Source organism: Mesoplodon bidens, assembly GCF_964165515.1.
Source record: "Mesoplodon bidens genome assembly, chromosome: 2".
In the NCBI taxonomy this organism is placed as follows: domain Eukaryota; kingdom Metazoa; phylum Chordata; class Mammalia; order Artiodactyla; family Ziphiidae; genus Mesoplodon; species Mesoplodon bidens.
The window spans coordinates 77,417,323-77,429,548 of NC_138177.1; the positions used below are offsets into that span (position 1 = coordinate 77,417,323).

Genomic DNA, 12,226 nt, shown 5'->3' on the forward strand with positions numbered 1-12,226 from the left:
CTGCAAACTCTTGTAACACTCTGTATTCCCCTTCCCTGCTTTATATTTCTCTTTAGCACTCCTAATATTTTTTACCTTCTAATATATTTAATATTTTGTTTGTTTGTTGCTTGTCTCCTCTTCTGACAGTATAGGCTCTGAGAGGACAAAATTTTTCTCCATTTTATTCACCTGCTTGTGTCCCCAGTGCCTGGCACAGTAGGTATTCAATAAATATTTGTTAAAAGAACTGAATGTAAACTAGGGATTTATAAGCAAAATTCATCTTGGAACTTAAAGTAAGAATGTGTACCTAGTCCACCTATATTTGTATACATGGGATATATGATTAAAAAGCTACGGCAGTACTGTTATACTCTATATGTGTAGCCAACATATCTGCTACAAAGGATGAATTACAAGGAAAGTAAATGGTTAAAGGAATAGCTACGTTTCAGATACCAGAGCTGCAAAAAATAGTTCCAGACCCTCAGATTTGTGCAATATCAAATACAGGATTATAGACTTCACTCTCCACTGACCAATGGAGGTACCAGTGTGGTACCCCAAACTTTTTGCCACCAAAAAAGATTCTTCTATTATTTAATCTAAAACCTAACATTTAGAGATTTTTATCAAGTAAACAACTTTAGTAACTAACATGTTCAACTTGTTTTCCCTTTTTTAAAATTATAAATGACTATTAGAACTTCAAATCTATACAAGATAATCAGTTTTCCCACAGAAAGCAAAAATAAAAACAAAAATACCCACAAAGCTTCAAAATCTAGACATTCTAGTTAATCTGCATGGCCTAATATTGTAGAAAATATTTTATGAATAGGAAAGGCTGCGTAGTACAGTGCCTAAGAGTGTATGCTCTAAATCGAGAATGCCTGGGTTGAATCCTGGATCCACCACTTATTAGCTCTCTAACCATGGGAAAGTTACTCAACCTCTCAGTGCCTCTGTTTTCCCATCTGTAAAGTGGGGATCATAACAATACCTACTTCAAAGAATTATGAAGACTGAATGAATTAATAAGTGTAAAATGCTTGGAACAGTGCCTGGCACATAATATGCACTTGATAAAAAGTTAGCTAGAAAATTATTACCATCTTCATGGTCCATTCAAGGATCTGAGAAACCACTGCCATACATCAAAAATAGTAAATTGCACTTTTCGAATTCTCTGCAACAAATTAATCCTGTATTAAGAGGTTTTTTTGGGGACAGTCCATGTTTATATAACAGTTTCTCTTGTGGAGAAAATACCAGATTGTACTGAGATTTGCTTCAAATGAGGAGGAGGAGAAGGGAAAGTAAAGGGGACAGAAGAAAAAAGATCGGCCATTAAAATAACTACTGGGACTTCCCTGGTGGCGCAGTGGTTAAGAATCCACCTGCCAATGCAGGGGACACAGGTTCGAGCACTGTTCTGGGAAGGTCCCACATGCTGTGGAGCAACTAAGCCCATGGGCCACAACTACTGAGCCTGCGCTCTACAGCCCACGAGCCACAACTGAAGCCCGCGCACCTAGAGCCTGTGCTCCGCAACAAGAGAAGCCACCGCAAATGAGAAGCCGGCGCACCGCAACGAAGAGTAGCCGCCGATCGCCTCAACTAGACAAAGCCCGCGCACAGCAATTAAGACCCAACGCAGCCAAAAATAAATTAATTGATTAATTAAAAAAATAATAATAACTACTGAAGTGGGGTGATCAGTGGTGGCAGGAGTGTTATTACTTTTCTAATCTTGTACATACTTAAAGTTCGTACCAAAAACAGCTGAAGGGAAATCTTAACAGCTTTTCTGCTCTACAAATGATTCTACTTTCCTATAACCCCCTTTTCTTCAAAAACTCATTTCAATTCTCATACACCTTCTAAAATAGACCAACCCATTCAATGGTTAGAAGCTAAACAACTTGGAGATATCATGAACACAGTATTTTCCATTCTGTCCTACTAGTTCTTCAGAGAACTTGCTAATTCACTACAGAAAGCCTGGTTCAAATCATCTCCCCCTGACTGGGAATGTAATTTCCAGCACTGTTCCCAAAACAAAGTAATTATTTCGAATAGTCAGGACCTTAAGACTATCTACATCATCGTTGCCACCATAATAAATAATCTGAACATATATGTATATGCTAGGACCTATACTAAAATACGTGCATTATCTTCTTAAATCTAGACAACAAGCCTATGAGAGATAATTATCTCTACTCACAGATCAGAAATTGAGACTCACAATTTAAGCACTGTGCCCAGGTATTAACTGATGGAATTAAGATTTGAACCTAGGTCTATTTCTAAAGTCTGTGTTTTTCTATTTTTCCATACTTATTTCCATGTTACATTAAAAATGGGACGGATGAACAAAATACAGAAATGACAGTCTAGTCAAATTGCACTTCAAGCCCATATAAGAGCCATGTTTTGAAACTGCCAGCAACCATACCTATCATTTCTTTTACTAAATTATAAACGTTGCCTTCTGATAAACAGAAATTAAAACAATTCAAGTTCTTGATTAACTATTTCACAAAATTATATTGGCAAATATTTATTGATTACTTATTGTGTGCCAAACACTGTTCTAGTTGCTTGGGGATGTAGCAGCAAAGAAGACATAGCCCTGTCATCTGGTGGAAGAAAATAAACAGTAAGCATATAAACAAATAAATAAAGTAATTTCATATACTGAAAATAAAGTGATGTGTTAGAATGCAACTGAAGGAACCACTGGAAATAAGACCATTAGGGAAGGCCTTTCTGAGGAGGTAATATTTGAGCTTGGATCTAAATGATGGGAAGATAGGATTAGAAGAAGCCTGAGAGGTAGTAGGCAGGGCAGGTGGTGTAGGACCTTGTAGACCTTTTACTTGTAGTAAAAAGAAGTTTAACCCTTTAAGCCTGTTGCAATGGGATATCACTGAAGGATTTTAAAGCACAGAAATGACATCTGTTTATGCTACAGAAAGATCCCTTTTGAAAAATGATAGTAATGGAAGCTTCAATCAAACAAATTAAAACAAGTCTGAATAAAATCAGTAGAACCCACCATGGAGTGTGTCTTCAGGAAGACTACTTGCCTTCTCTAAGTTATTTCCTTTATTGTTTTTTAAATTTTTATTTATTTATTTTTGGCCATACTGCGCAGCTTGCGGGCTCTCAGTTCCCTGACCAGGGATTGAACCTGGGCCATGGCAGTGAAAGCCCAGAATCCTAACCGCTAGGCCACCAGGGAACTCCCTAAATTATTTCCTTTAAAGTGAACAAAAGTTTCTTATTACACATTATGAAATAAAGGATAAAAATGAAAATATCTCAGGAAGAGTTAACATAGTCACTTAAACTCCCACTGAGGTCTAAATATAAATTACTAAATAATGGATGCCAAAGAAAAAAAGGAGAAGCAAAAGTGGCATCAGGAAAATGGACAGAAAGGCTGGGAATGCCAAAGACACCTATTTCACAAATTTGCCTAAAGCTGACTTAAAAACCAAACTCGAACTAAAGTAATTCTAACACCAATCTCCTGAATATTTCTCTCAAAAGGCTTTATTTACAATAAGATAAACGATGTTCACTCAATGTAAACATAAAACAACTACAAATTATCCTTAACCATTTTAGAAAGTTAAGTTGCATTCCACCAGACCAAAAAAAAAAAAAAAATCAGGTTTACAGAAAGCCAAAAGCATTTAACTATACAAACTATATATAATGCACTTCAAGTGAAGTACTGTCTTCCTAGAGCAATCATTTTTTTCACTCTTAAAATATCAACAAGGGAAATAAGCTCAGGCACAATATCAAAAGTAGAGGCAGAAAATTTCTGGCTCCAGTGTATCTCGTTATCGCTGACTGGAAAAAACATATTGTAATTGCATTTGTAATCCCACAGGCAGGGATGGCGACCAACTTATCCTTGCAAATGATGTAACCATACAAAGCACCAGAGCCCAAAGGTAGAAAAAGTAAAAATGTTTTAAAACAGGAAGAAAAATATGCTTAAGAAGAATACGTCCTCAGGCTTGACCACTGCTTGCTACCACTGGTATACCAAAAACATGAAAGAATAATCATGAAAACATTACTTTACAAAGTTAAATGTGGCCATTGTCATCTGATATGGTGGAGTCAAATCCCAACTCCACCATTTTACTGTATAAACTTAAGCAGCTTACTTAACATTTCTGAGGCTTAGTTTCCACATCTGTAAATCAATTATTAAAAAATCTACTTCTTAGGGTTAGTTTAAGGTATAATGAGATACTAGATATATTGTAAATGACAAAGGGCTGGGCACATAGTAGATACTTACTATGTGAGTCTTTGATAATGACTGGTACTTGATATTGTATGTTCTAATTTTACCTCTTGGAAAGAAAGTAACTTTGATCTGCTATTGGTAAATATAGGTAATCCTGCCTTGGTTATACAACTCTTTCTGCATGTATTACTCAAAGAGCCACAAAACATCTCTCCCAACAATAACTTTATACACAAATGATTTGAAGTTTGGGGTCTAGGACTTTGTAAGTTTTATCCATCTGTTCCCTAAAAGTAAACACAAATTAAAACACTATAGGGGCAATAGCAAAAGTGGAATAAGAAGAATAAGTGAATGATGGGTCTCACTGGTGACGTGCCATAGACAAGAAGCAACAACAGACCTAAAATTCAAATAGATATACATGGATTTAGGGTCAACCCTCTCTTCTCAGCAGGAAGCAACAAATGACTTCTCCACACTTTGTCCTAAAAGATCTGAAATCTTCTGCAAACAATCCATGCTTCCTGACAGTCGAACAGACCTCTTTTCTGCAGTAACGCAGCAAAGTGAAAAAAACTCCACGATGTAGACAAAAAAGCAATTAACTGGGGTAAAAAAGTAGTACCTATTCAAAAAGCACACTTCCTGATTCTTTGTTTTGATTACCTACGAAACCAATTCCTATTCTTTAAAAAGGTATCTGAACTGGTTGAAAAGTAGCCGGATATGTTTTCCATTTTATGGTGTTAGTGGCGATACTGACTACGGCTGTTTCCGGTCAGTCTCAAGAAGCCTGTATTTTACTGCAGCAAACATAGCTACAAAAACCTCTCAGGTGGTCCCCTCAGCTCTATGTGGAGCTCACGTTACCTCTTCATCTAGGTAAGGCCCTTCTTATTACACATCCCAAGTTTTAGGTCAGTGGAAAATAGAATGGTCCCACATATTCCAGCGAAATAGGTGCATTTACTACTGCTTAAACCATAGCGTGTCTATCATCAGGAAAACAAGAAATCATAACACGTCAGGGCCTATAAGAAATAAACGGACGCGACAATTTCTGTGAAGGTTCAGTAAAAACAACATCACCTTACAAGGCTCTGAAACAACATGTAAATCTCAACAGATGCGGGCACTACGGCCCAAGGTCACACCAAGTCAGTCGCTATAAAATCCAAGAAATGATGAGCCTCCTGCAGTTCAGGACAATCCTGGCTAGGAATAGGGTCTGAGTTTGGGTACACTCTGGTCGAAGCTTTAATATGAACAACCCCAACCGAATGCAGTGGCTCCACAGGGAAACCCTAAGCGTTTCGGGTAGTATTTCCTTCCATCCCCAGTCACCCCCCAACACTCACATCTCCGAAGCCACTTCATCCAATGGTAGACGATAGTAGTGTGGTGTTTCTTGTTCTCTATACACCAAGACGACAAGCCTTGAATAGATTCCATGGTGTTAGTTACCGACTGGAATTTTCGATCCAACGAGGACTCCAGAGCCCCTGCCGAAGAGGCCGACGAGGAGGAGGCCTTACTGCCGCCTCCGCCGCCGCCGGCCGCCATCTTCCCGGTTTGCACAAGCGCTGCTGCTCCTCTGGCGGCCGCGGCGGCCGCGGCGACGGCGGCGGGAGCGGGCAAAACAATCACTGCGAGTGCGTGAAAGCCGCAGGTGGGGAGGGAGGCCAGGGGGTGGGGATGGTGCACGCGCTAGGCTCTTCTGGAGGTAGGACGGGAGGACCAGCTGCTGGGCACGCTGGCAGCTCCTACACGCTGCAAAAAGGGGCTGCGGATTTCGAAGGTTTATCGGAATTGTTCAAGGGATTGTGTTTAAACCAGTCAGTAATCACGGAAGAATTGCGCAGAAAACAGGTCCTGCAAAGCCTTTCTAAACGCCTGGCCCGGAAATTAATGGTTTTATACTCTTCGGCTCTCAACGCTTAAGGCCGTTCCCCACACTCCTCTAAGAGCGGGCATGAATATCTTAAAGTTAATACTACCCGACTGCCCCTTCAGTTGCAGAAATCTTTCTCTCTCCTTTAGATCCTCTAGCACAGAAAGGCCCAAGGCTACCTAGTCAGGATTTTTTTTGCAACGCAATAGCAGCAAAGGGACAGCAACACTATCGCGCACGCGCTGCTTGGCCCCGCCCCCCTGCTTCCTTCTCAACCTAGAAAAAGCAGAGGGAGCTGTGATGGCGGGGCAATCTGGCCAATCAAGGGAGAAGAACGAGAAGCGCGCGCAGAAGCCCACAAGCCCCAAGGGCTAAGGAGGCGCTTCGGTTATTCGTGCGCCTGCGCAGCAGGCCAGCGCGTAGCGGGCTGGGAGGAAAAACGGGGAGAGAAGGGTGGGAGAGGGAGTTGGTCAAACTAAGGAGAGGTTGGGGGAGGGGCTTCACCGCTCCGCCCCGCGTTTTGCTTCCTAGCGAGGTGTCTCTCTTGGGGCTGTCCAGCTCACACAGCAGGACCGAGAAACTCCCACCGCTCAGTGGCCACTGTTATTTTCTGGCACCTGCAGCTGCCGCCGCCGCCACCGCTGCTAATTCCTCGGGGCACCGACGCGCCACAAAGTACCTGGCAGCCATCTTGCAGTGCCTCAGAGGATGCGCATGCGCCAGCTCCTTCGAGCCGTTCACTACGCAGACTCCCAGACCAAACAATTTTTTACACTCCCCTGGGACATTAACACTCACAGCCACTTGACTTTTTGGATAGGAAGAGGAAGTAAACGAAGTGAAACGAAAATTTTCCCCGTAGAATTTTCGAGACGCGGAAACAATAAAAGGCAAGATGTGAGCTCACCTTCGCCAGATATGATACAGTCTCACAATTGCATAATACATTATAGTTTACAAAAGCCTTAGCTATTTATTATTACATTGATTAATACAACCTAGATTAACCGTGCAACTGCATATGCCTATGTAAATTCTCTGGGCAGATTTGGACACTTCTTTGTTCCACTGAACACATGAAGTTATTATATTTTAATTCTTTCACGTATTCCCAGGAGACTCCCTTTTTTTTTTTTTGCGGTACACGGGCCTCTCACTGTTGTGGCCTCTCCCGCTGCGGGGCACAGGCTCCGGACGCGCAGGCTCAGCGGCCATGGCTCACGGGCCCAGCCGCTCCGCGGCGTGTGAGATCTTCCCGCACCGGGGCACGAACCCGTGTCCCCTGCATTGGCAGGCGGACTCTCAACCACTGCGCCACCAGGGAAGCCCAAAACTTAAAAAAATTTAATGCTAATAATATTTAACTTTATAACTGTATTTGCTGAGTAAACTTTAATGTAATTTATGTATATAAATTGTAATTCACTGCATTACATATGTAAATTAACAATTTATATAAATACATAATAGCAATGAAATCAGTTTTTGATTTTTTTTTTTTTTTGGCCACACCATGCGGCTTGTGGGATCTTAGTTCCTTGACCAGGGATCAAACCCAGGCCATGGCAGTGAAAGCGCTGAGTCCTAACCACTGGACCACCAAGGAATCAGGTTTTTTTAAAAACTTTATTTATTTATTTATTTTTGGCTGCGTTTGGTCTTCGTTGCTGCACACGGGCTTTCTCTAGTTGCGGCGAGCGGGCTTCTCATCGTGGTGGCTTCTCATTGCGGAGCACAGGCTCTAGGCATGCGGGCTTCAGTAGTTGTGGCACACGGGTTCAGTAGTTGTGGCTCGCAGGCTCTAGAGCGCAGGCTCAGTAGTTGTGGTGCATGGGCTTAGTTGCTCCGCGTCATGTGGGATCTTCCCAGACCAGGACTCGAATCCATGTCCCCTACATTGGCAGATGGATTCTTAACCACTGCACCACCAGGGAAGCCTGGGAATCAGTTTTTAAAAAATCATTCAAAACTGTTATATTTCCAGCAGAAGGAAAATAATTGGAAAATTAATTTCTTAAAAAATTTTAGTGAACTTTTAACTTTATTTTATTTATTTATTTTTGGCTGCGTTGGGTCTTCGTTGCTGTGCGTGGGCTTTCTCTAGTTGCGGCAGGCAGGGGCTACTCTTCGTTGTGGTGCGCAGGCTTCTCATAGCAGTGGCTTCTCTTGTTGCGGAGCACGGGCTCTAGGCACACGGGCTCAGTAGTTTTGGCGCGCGGGCTTACTGACTTTGCATACAATTTTTGTATCTCCCATGAACTCAATGTCATTGCTGCTTGTGTCACACCCAAGAAAATGATAGAAATTAAATAAGGAGTAAGATTTTGTTGGGTAGAGTTGAGCTTTGGAAGGTGACAAAGCATTGTAATATCTAAGACTTTTTCATCCCCCAAGAGCCAACTTTTTCCCCACGTGGGGTGATATTGCTCCCTCGGAGAATGGATTGCCATTTTCTCAGCCAGACCAGGGGAGGAAAGGGGAAGGAGAAGTCCTGTGAGAAATGAGTAGAAATCAGGATTTCAGTTAAACATCTTGAGTTTGAGGTACCAGAGGCATAAATGGCACCAGATATTGTGAGTCTAAAGTTCATTAAAAAGTTCTTGGTAGGAAACATCAGTTTAAGAATTGTCAGTATATAGATGATCTTAAAGCCGTGAGATGGATGAGGTTGCCCAGAAGTGAGTGAGCGTAGATAGAATAGAGGACCAAGGACTGGGCTATAAGGAGCAAGTTTCAAAGGATATTGAAAAGGAACGACAAGCGAAGGAGAACCCAGAAAGTAATGTTCTGAAAGCCATGTAATGAATATTTGTCAAGCAGGAGGGAGTTATTGTGTCAGGTGTTGCTGCTTAGGTTGCATAAGTTGAGGACTGAGATAACCACTGAATCTGGCAAACACAGTAGTCACTGGTGGTCTTGACAAGGGCCGTTTCCAGGAAGTGAAGTGATTGGAGGGGGTTCTAGAGAGAATGGGAGGTGTGGAGTTATCATGTGTAGACAACTCTTTCGAGAAATAAAATGGGAGCAGAGAAATGGAGCTGAAGCTGGAGGGAAATGTGGGTTCAAAAGGTCATTTCTTTTTTCCAAGGTGGGAAATAATGTAGCTATTATCAGATGCTACAGTTGATACAGGATAGAGATGGGGCAATTGCTGGCTGATTTCCTTGAGTAAGTGGGAGAGGATAGCATCAGGTGATAGGTCCATAGACAGTTCCTTTCTTGTAACAGGAAGGTAGAATCTAGGTAGAGATTCAGGTATGTTGATAGATTTGTTGGTGAGAATGTGCAGAAATTCTCTTCAATTGCTTCTCTTTTCTCAGTGAAATAGGTAGGCACTGCAATAGGTGCTGAGGAAGCACACTCTTAAAAAGCATCAAAGATCTATTAATTGCGAATTCCAGTGCACTGTTTACAGTCTCAGCCATCAGCTTTTTCTGTTAGTGCAATGGTTTAGAGTAAGACACTTAGAACCAGACTGCTCAAATTCAGGCTCTGCCACTTGCCGTTGGCAATTTACTTGTGAGTGGCAATTTACTTTACTGCCACTTGCCATTGGCAATTTACTCTCTGTGGTGCTATAATTATTAAATGAGTTAATGTGTGTAGAGTGCTTAAAGTAGTGCCTGGCTTAGTAAAGGCTTGATGACGTTGATGTCAGCTATTATTTATTATACTTAAATCTTTCTTAAAATTCATTTCCCTTTGCTTCTGTTAAATATACAATCATTAATCAGATCCCACTAAATGGATCCTTTCTCTGCCCATTACTAGTTTTCTTACCCCCTTGTGTTTGCCAAAGTTCCATTTTTAGCCCTTCTCTCATTTTCCTGCTCATTCTCTCCCAAAGATTAAATTTATCACCTGCATTCAGATTTATTCAAGTTGGATAGCCTAGTTATCTTTGATTCTACCCCTTCAACTAGTTATCAAATCTTGTAGACTTCTACCTAGATATTTCTTGAATGAATTCCCTTCTTTTCATTCCCCTTGCCCTCTACCTAAAGATTATCATCACCTTTCTACATATTAACAGCATCACCATCAGCTTCCTAGTATATCTCTTCAGCTTATATACATTACCAGACTAATCTCCTAGTTTTCCCCTACTCAAAAAACAAAACCAAACAACTTCTTCCTTGTTATGTACCAAGTTAAGTAAAAGTCCTAACTTTTAAGACCCTCCACAATGGTTCCAATCTAACTTCCCAGTATTATCTCAAATGCCTTTCCTCCAAGGTTCCTTGGGCTCCAAACTGTTCCTTTTCCTTAAATATATCCTGTAATTTTCTATTTATAATTAATTCTGCCTAAAATATCCTCTTCTATTACCAAAATTCTACCCATCTTTCAAGAACTATCTTAAATTGCCTCTTTCAGGCAAACTTCCCTGATCATTCCAACTGGATCGAATCTTTTGAACAGTAGCATTTTCTGCCCTGAATAAAATTACATGTATCTTAACTACAGAATATTGCATTGAATAACATGCAAAAGCACCCTGATTGCTAAACAGTGTTAGTTATGACTGAATTGCCTTATCCAAAAATAATTATTTGGTATCTATATTACAATGATATTGCCACTGTTCAAGATATTTCTGGAAATTCATCAAGGTAAGCCACAAATAGGAAGGACAAATCAGTCCAGTAACTTTATATTTGCATTTTTTAACAAAGAAAGCTATTATCTACCTTGATCATCTCACTTAATTCTCCATGATAAATTCCAAATGACTTTTAAAGTTCTCTCCAGAACGCTACAGAGGACAAATAACTGCCATTAACTAAAGATATACATATAACTTGAGATTATGAAAGAAGTTACTAAAGTTCACAATGTATTCTAAGTGATAACTGCATCCCAAGACAGGAACTATTCTGAGTCTAGCATTCATTTGAAAGAACACGTCTGTCCCTACCACCTATTTCACAAATGAAGCAGCATGTGTAGGGACTAAGTTTGGGTTCTAGTCAAACTTGGGTTCAAATTAAACTCCATCTCTTACTAGCCATAACCTTGGAGCAAATTACTTACTCACTCTTAGCTTCAGATTTCTCACCTCTAAAATCTACTTTCCTCATAAATTTGTTCTGATAAAGGAGGCAATGCTTATCGAGCACAGTGCTTAATACAGTATAGGATCAGATAAATTAAAAAACCACCACCACCCTGAAACACAGGGAGTTAAGACTTAAAACAAGGATTAAGTCTCATTATGGGTACAGTAAGGCCCCTACAGACGAACCTTCAAGTTCAGAACTTTCAAAGATGCAAACATGCCCCTGTATGCCAGCTGTTGTACTGTACTACTGTACTTTTCAAGGTACTGTACTGTAAGATTCAAAATGTTTTTTGTTTGTTATATACTCCTGTGTGAAAAGTATTACAAACCGATTACAGTACAGCAATTGTGTGAGTTGGGTTTTGTTGGATGTACGAACAAATTGGACTTATGAACGTGCTTTCGGAATGGAACTCATTCTTTTATGTAGGGAACTTACTTAACTTTATAATGAACAAAAAGACTCCTGGGCTTCCCTGGTGACGCAGTGGTTGAGAGTCCGCCTGCCGATGCAGGGGACGCGGGTTCGTGCCCCGGACCGGGAAGATCCCACATACCGCGGAGCGGCTAGGCCCGTGAGCCATGGCAGCTGGGCTTGTGTGTCCGGAGCCTGTGCTCCGCGACAGGAGAGGCCTCTGCAGTGAGGTCCACGTACCGCAAAAAAGACTCCTTTTAGGTCTTCAGCAAACAATACATTTTTGAAGTTGTGTATAAATTATTTACACGCATATTTGTAATAAATCCTTTAATAAAAGCAAAAGCACTTACTTCTGACAATTAAGTTTTCCCCTGGATTTGCTTAAATCACGAAATATCAATTCTCTAGCTCCTAAGTCTCAGATATAGGCTTTTTTTAGATTTCTTCCTGCTCTAGGAATTAGTAATGTCACCTGTCTGGGTTATAGTTTGCTTATCTCTAAAAGAGAGGTTGTATAGTTTTTCCTTAAGGCCTTTTGCAGTCCCTTGTCTCTTTCCACCTTTTTTATCCTAGCACTCTCTAATACTGCCT

The 12,226-nt window shown here is 40.8% G+C and overlaps 1 protein-coding gene across 5 annotated transcripts in view; it reads right to left on the bottom strand.

The window, feature by feature from the left end:
* The window catches only part of RPRD2 (regulation of nuclear pre-mRNA domain containing 2), a 94,236-nt gene extending 87,409 nt beyond the window's left edge, over positions 1-6,827 (bottom strand). For all 5 annotated transcript variants that reach the window (XM_081256988.1, XM_081256985.1, XM_081256984.1 and 2 more), the window contains exon 1: positions 5,623-6,827. In XM_081256988.1, the coding sequence (XP_081113114.1) occupies positions 5,623-5,827 (205 nt within the window). In that variant the 5' untranslated portion in view covers positions 5,828-6,827. The remainder of the gene's footprint in view (positions 1-5,622) is intronic.
* Positions 6,828-12,226: the final 5,399 nt, after the last annotated feature.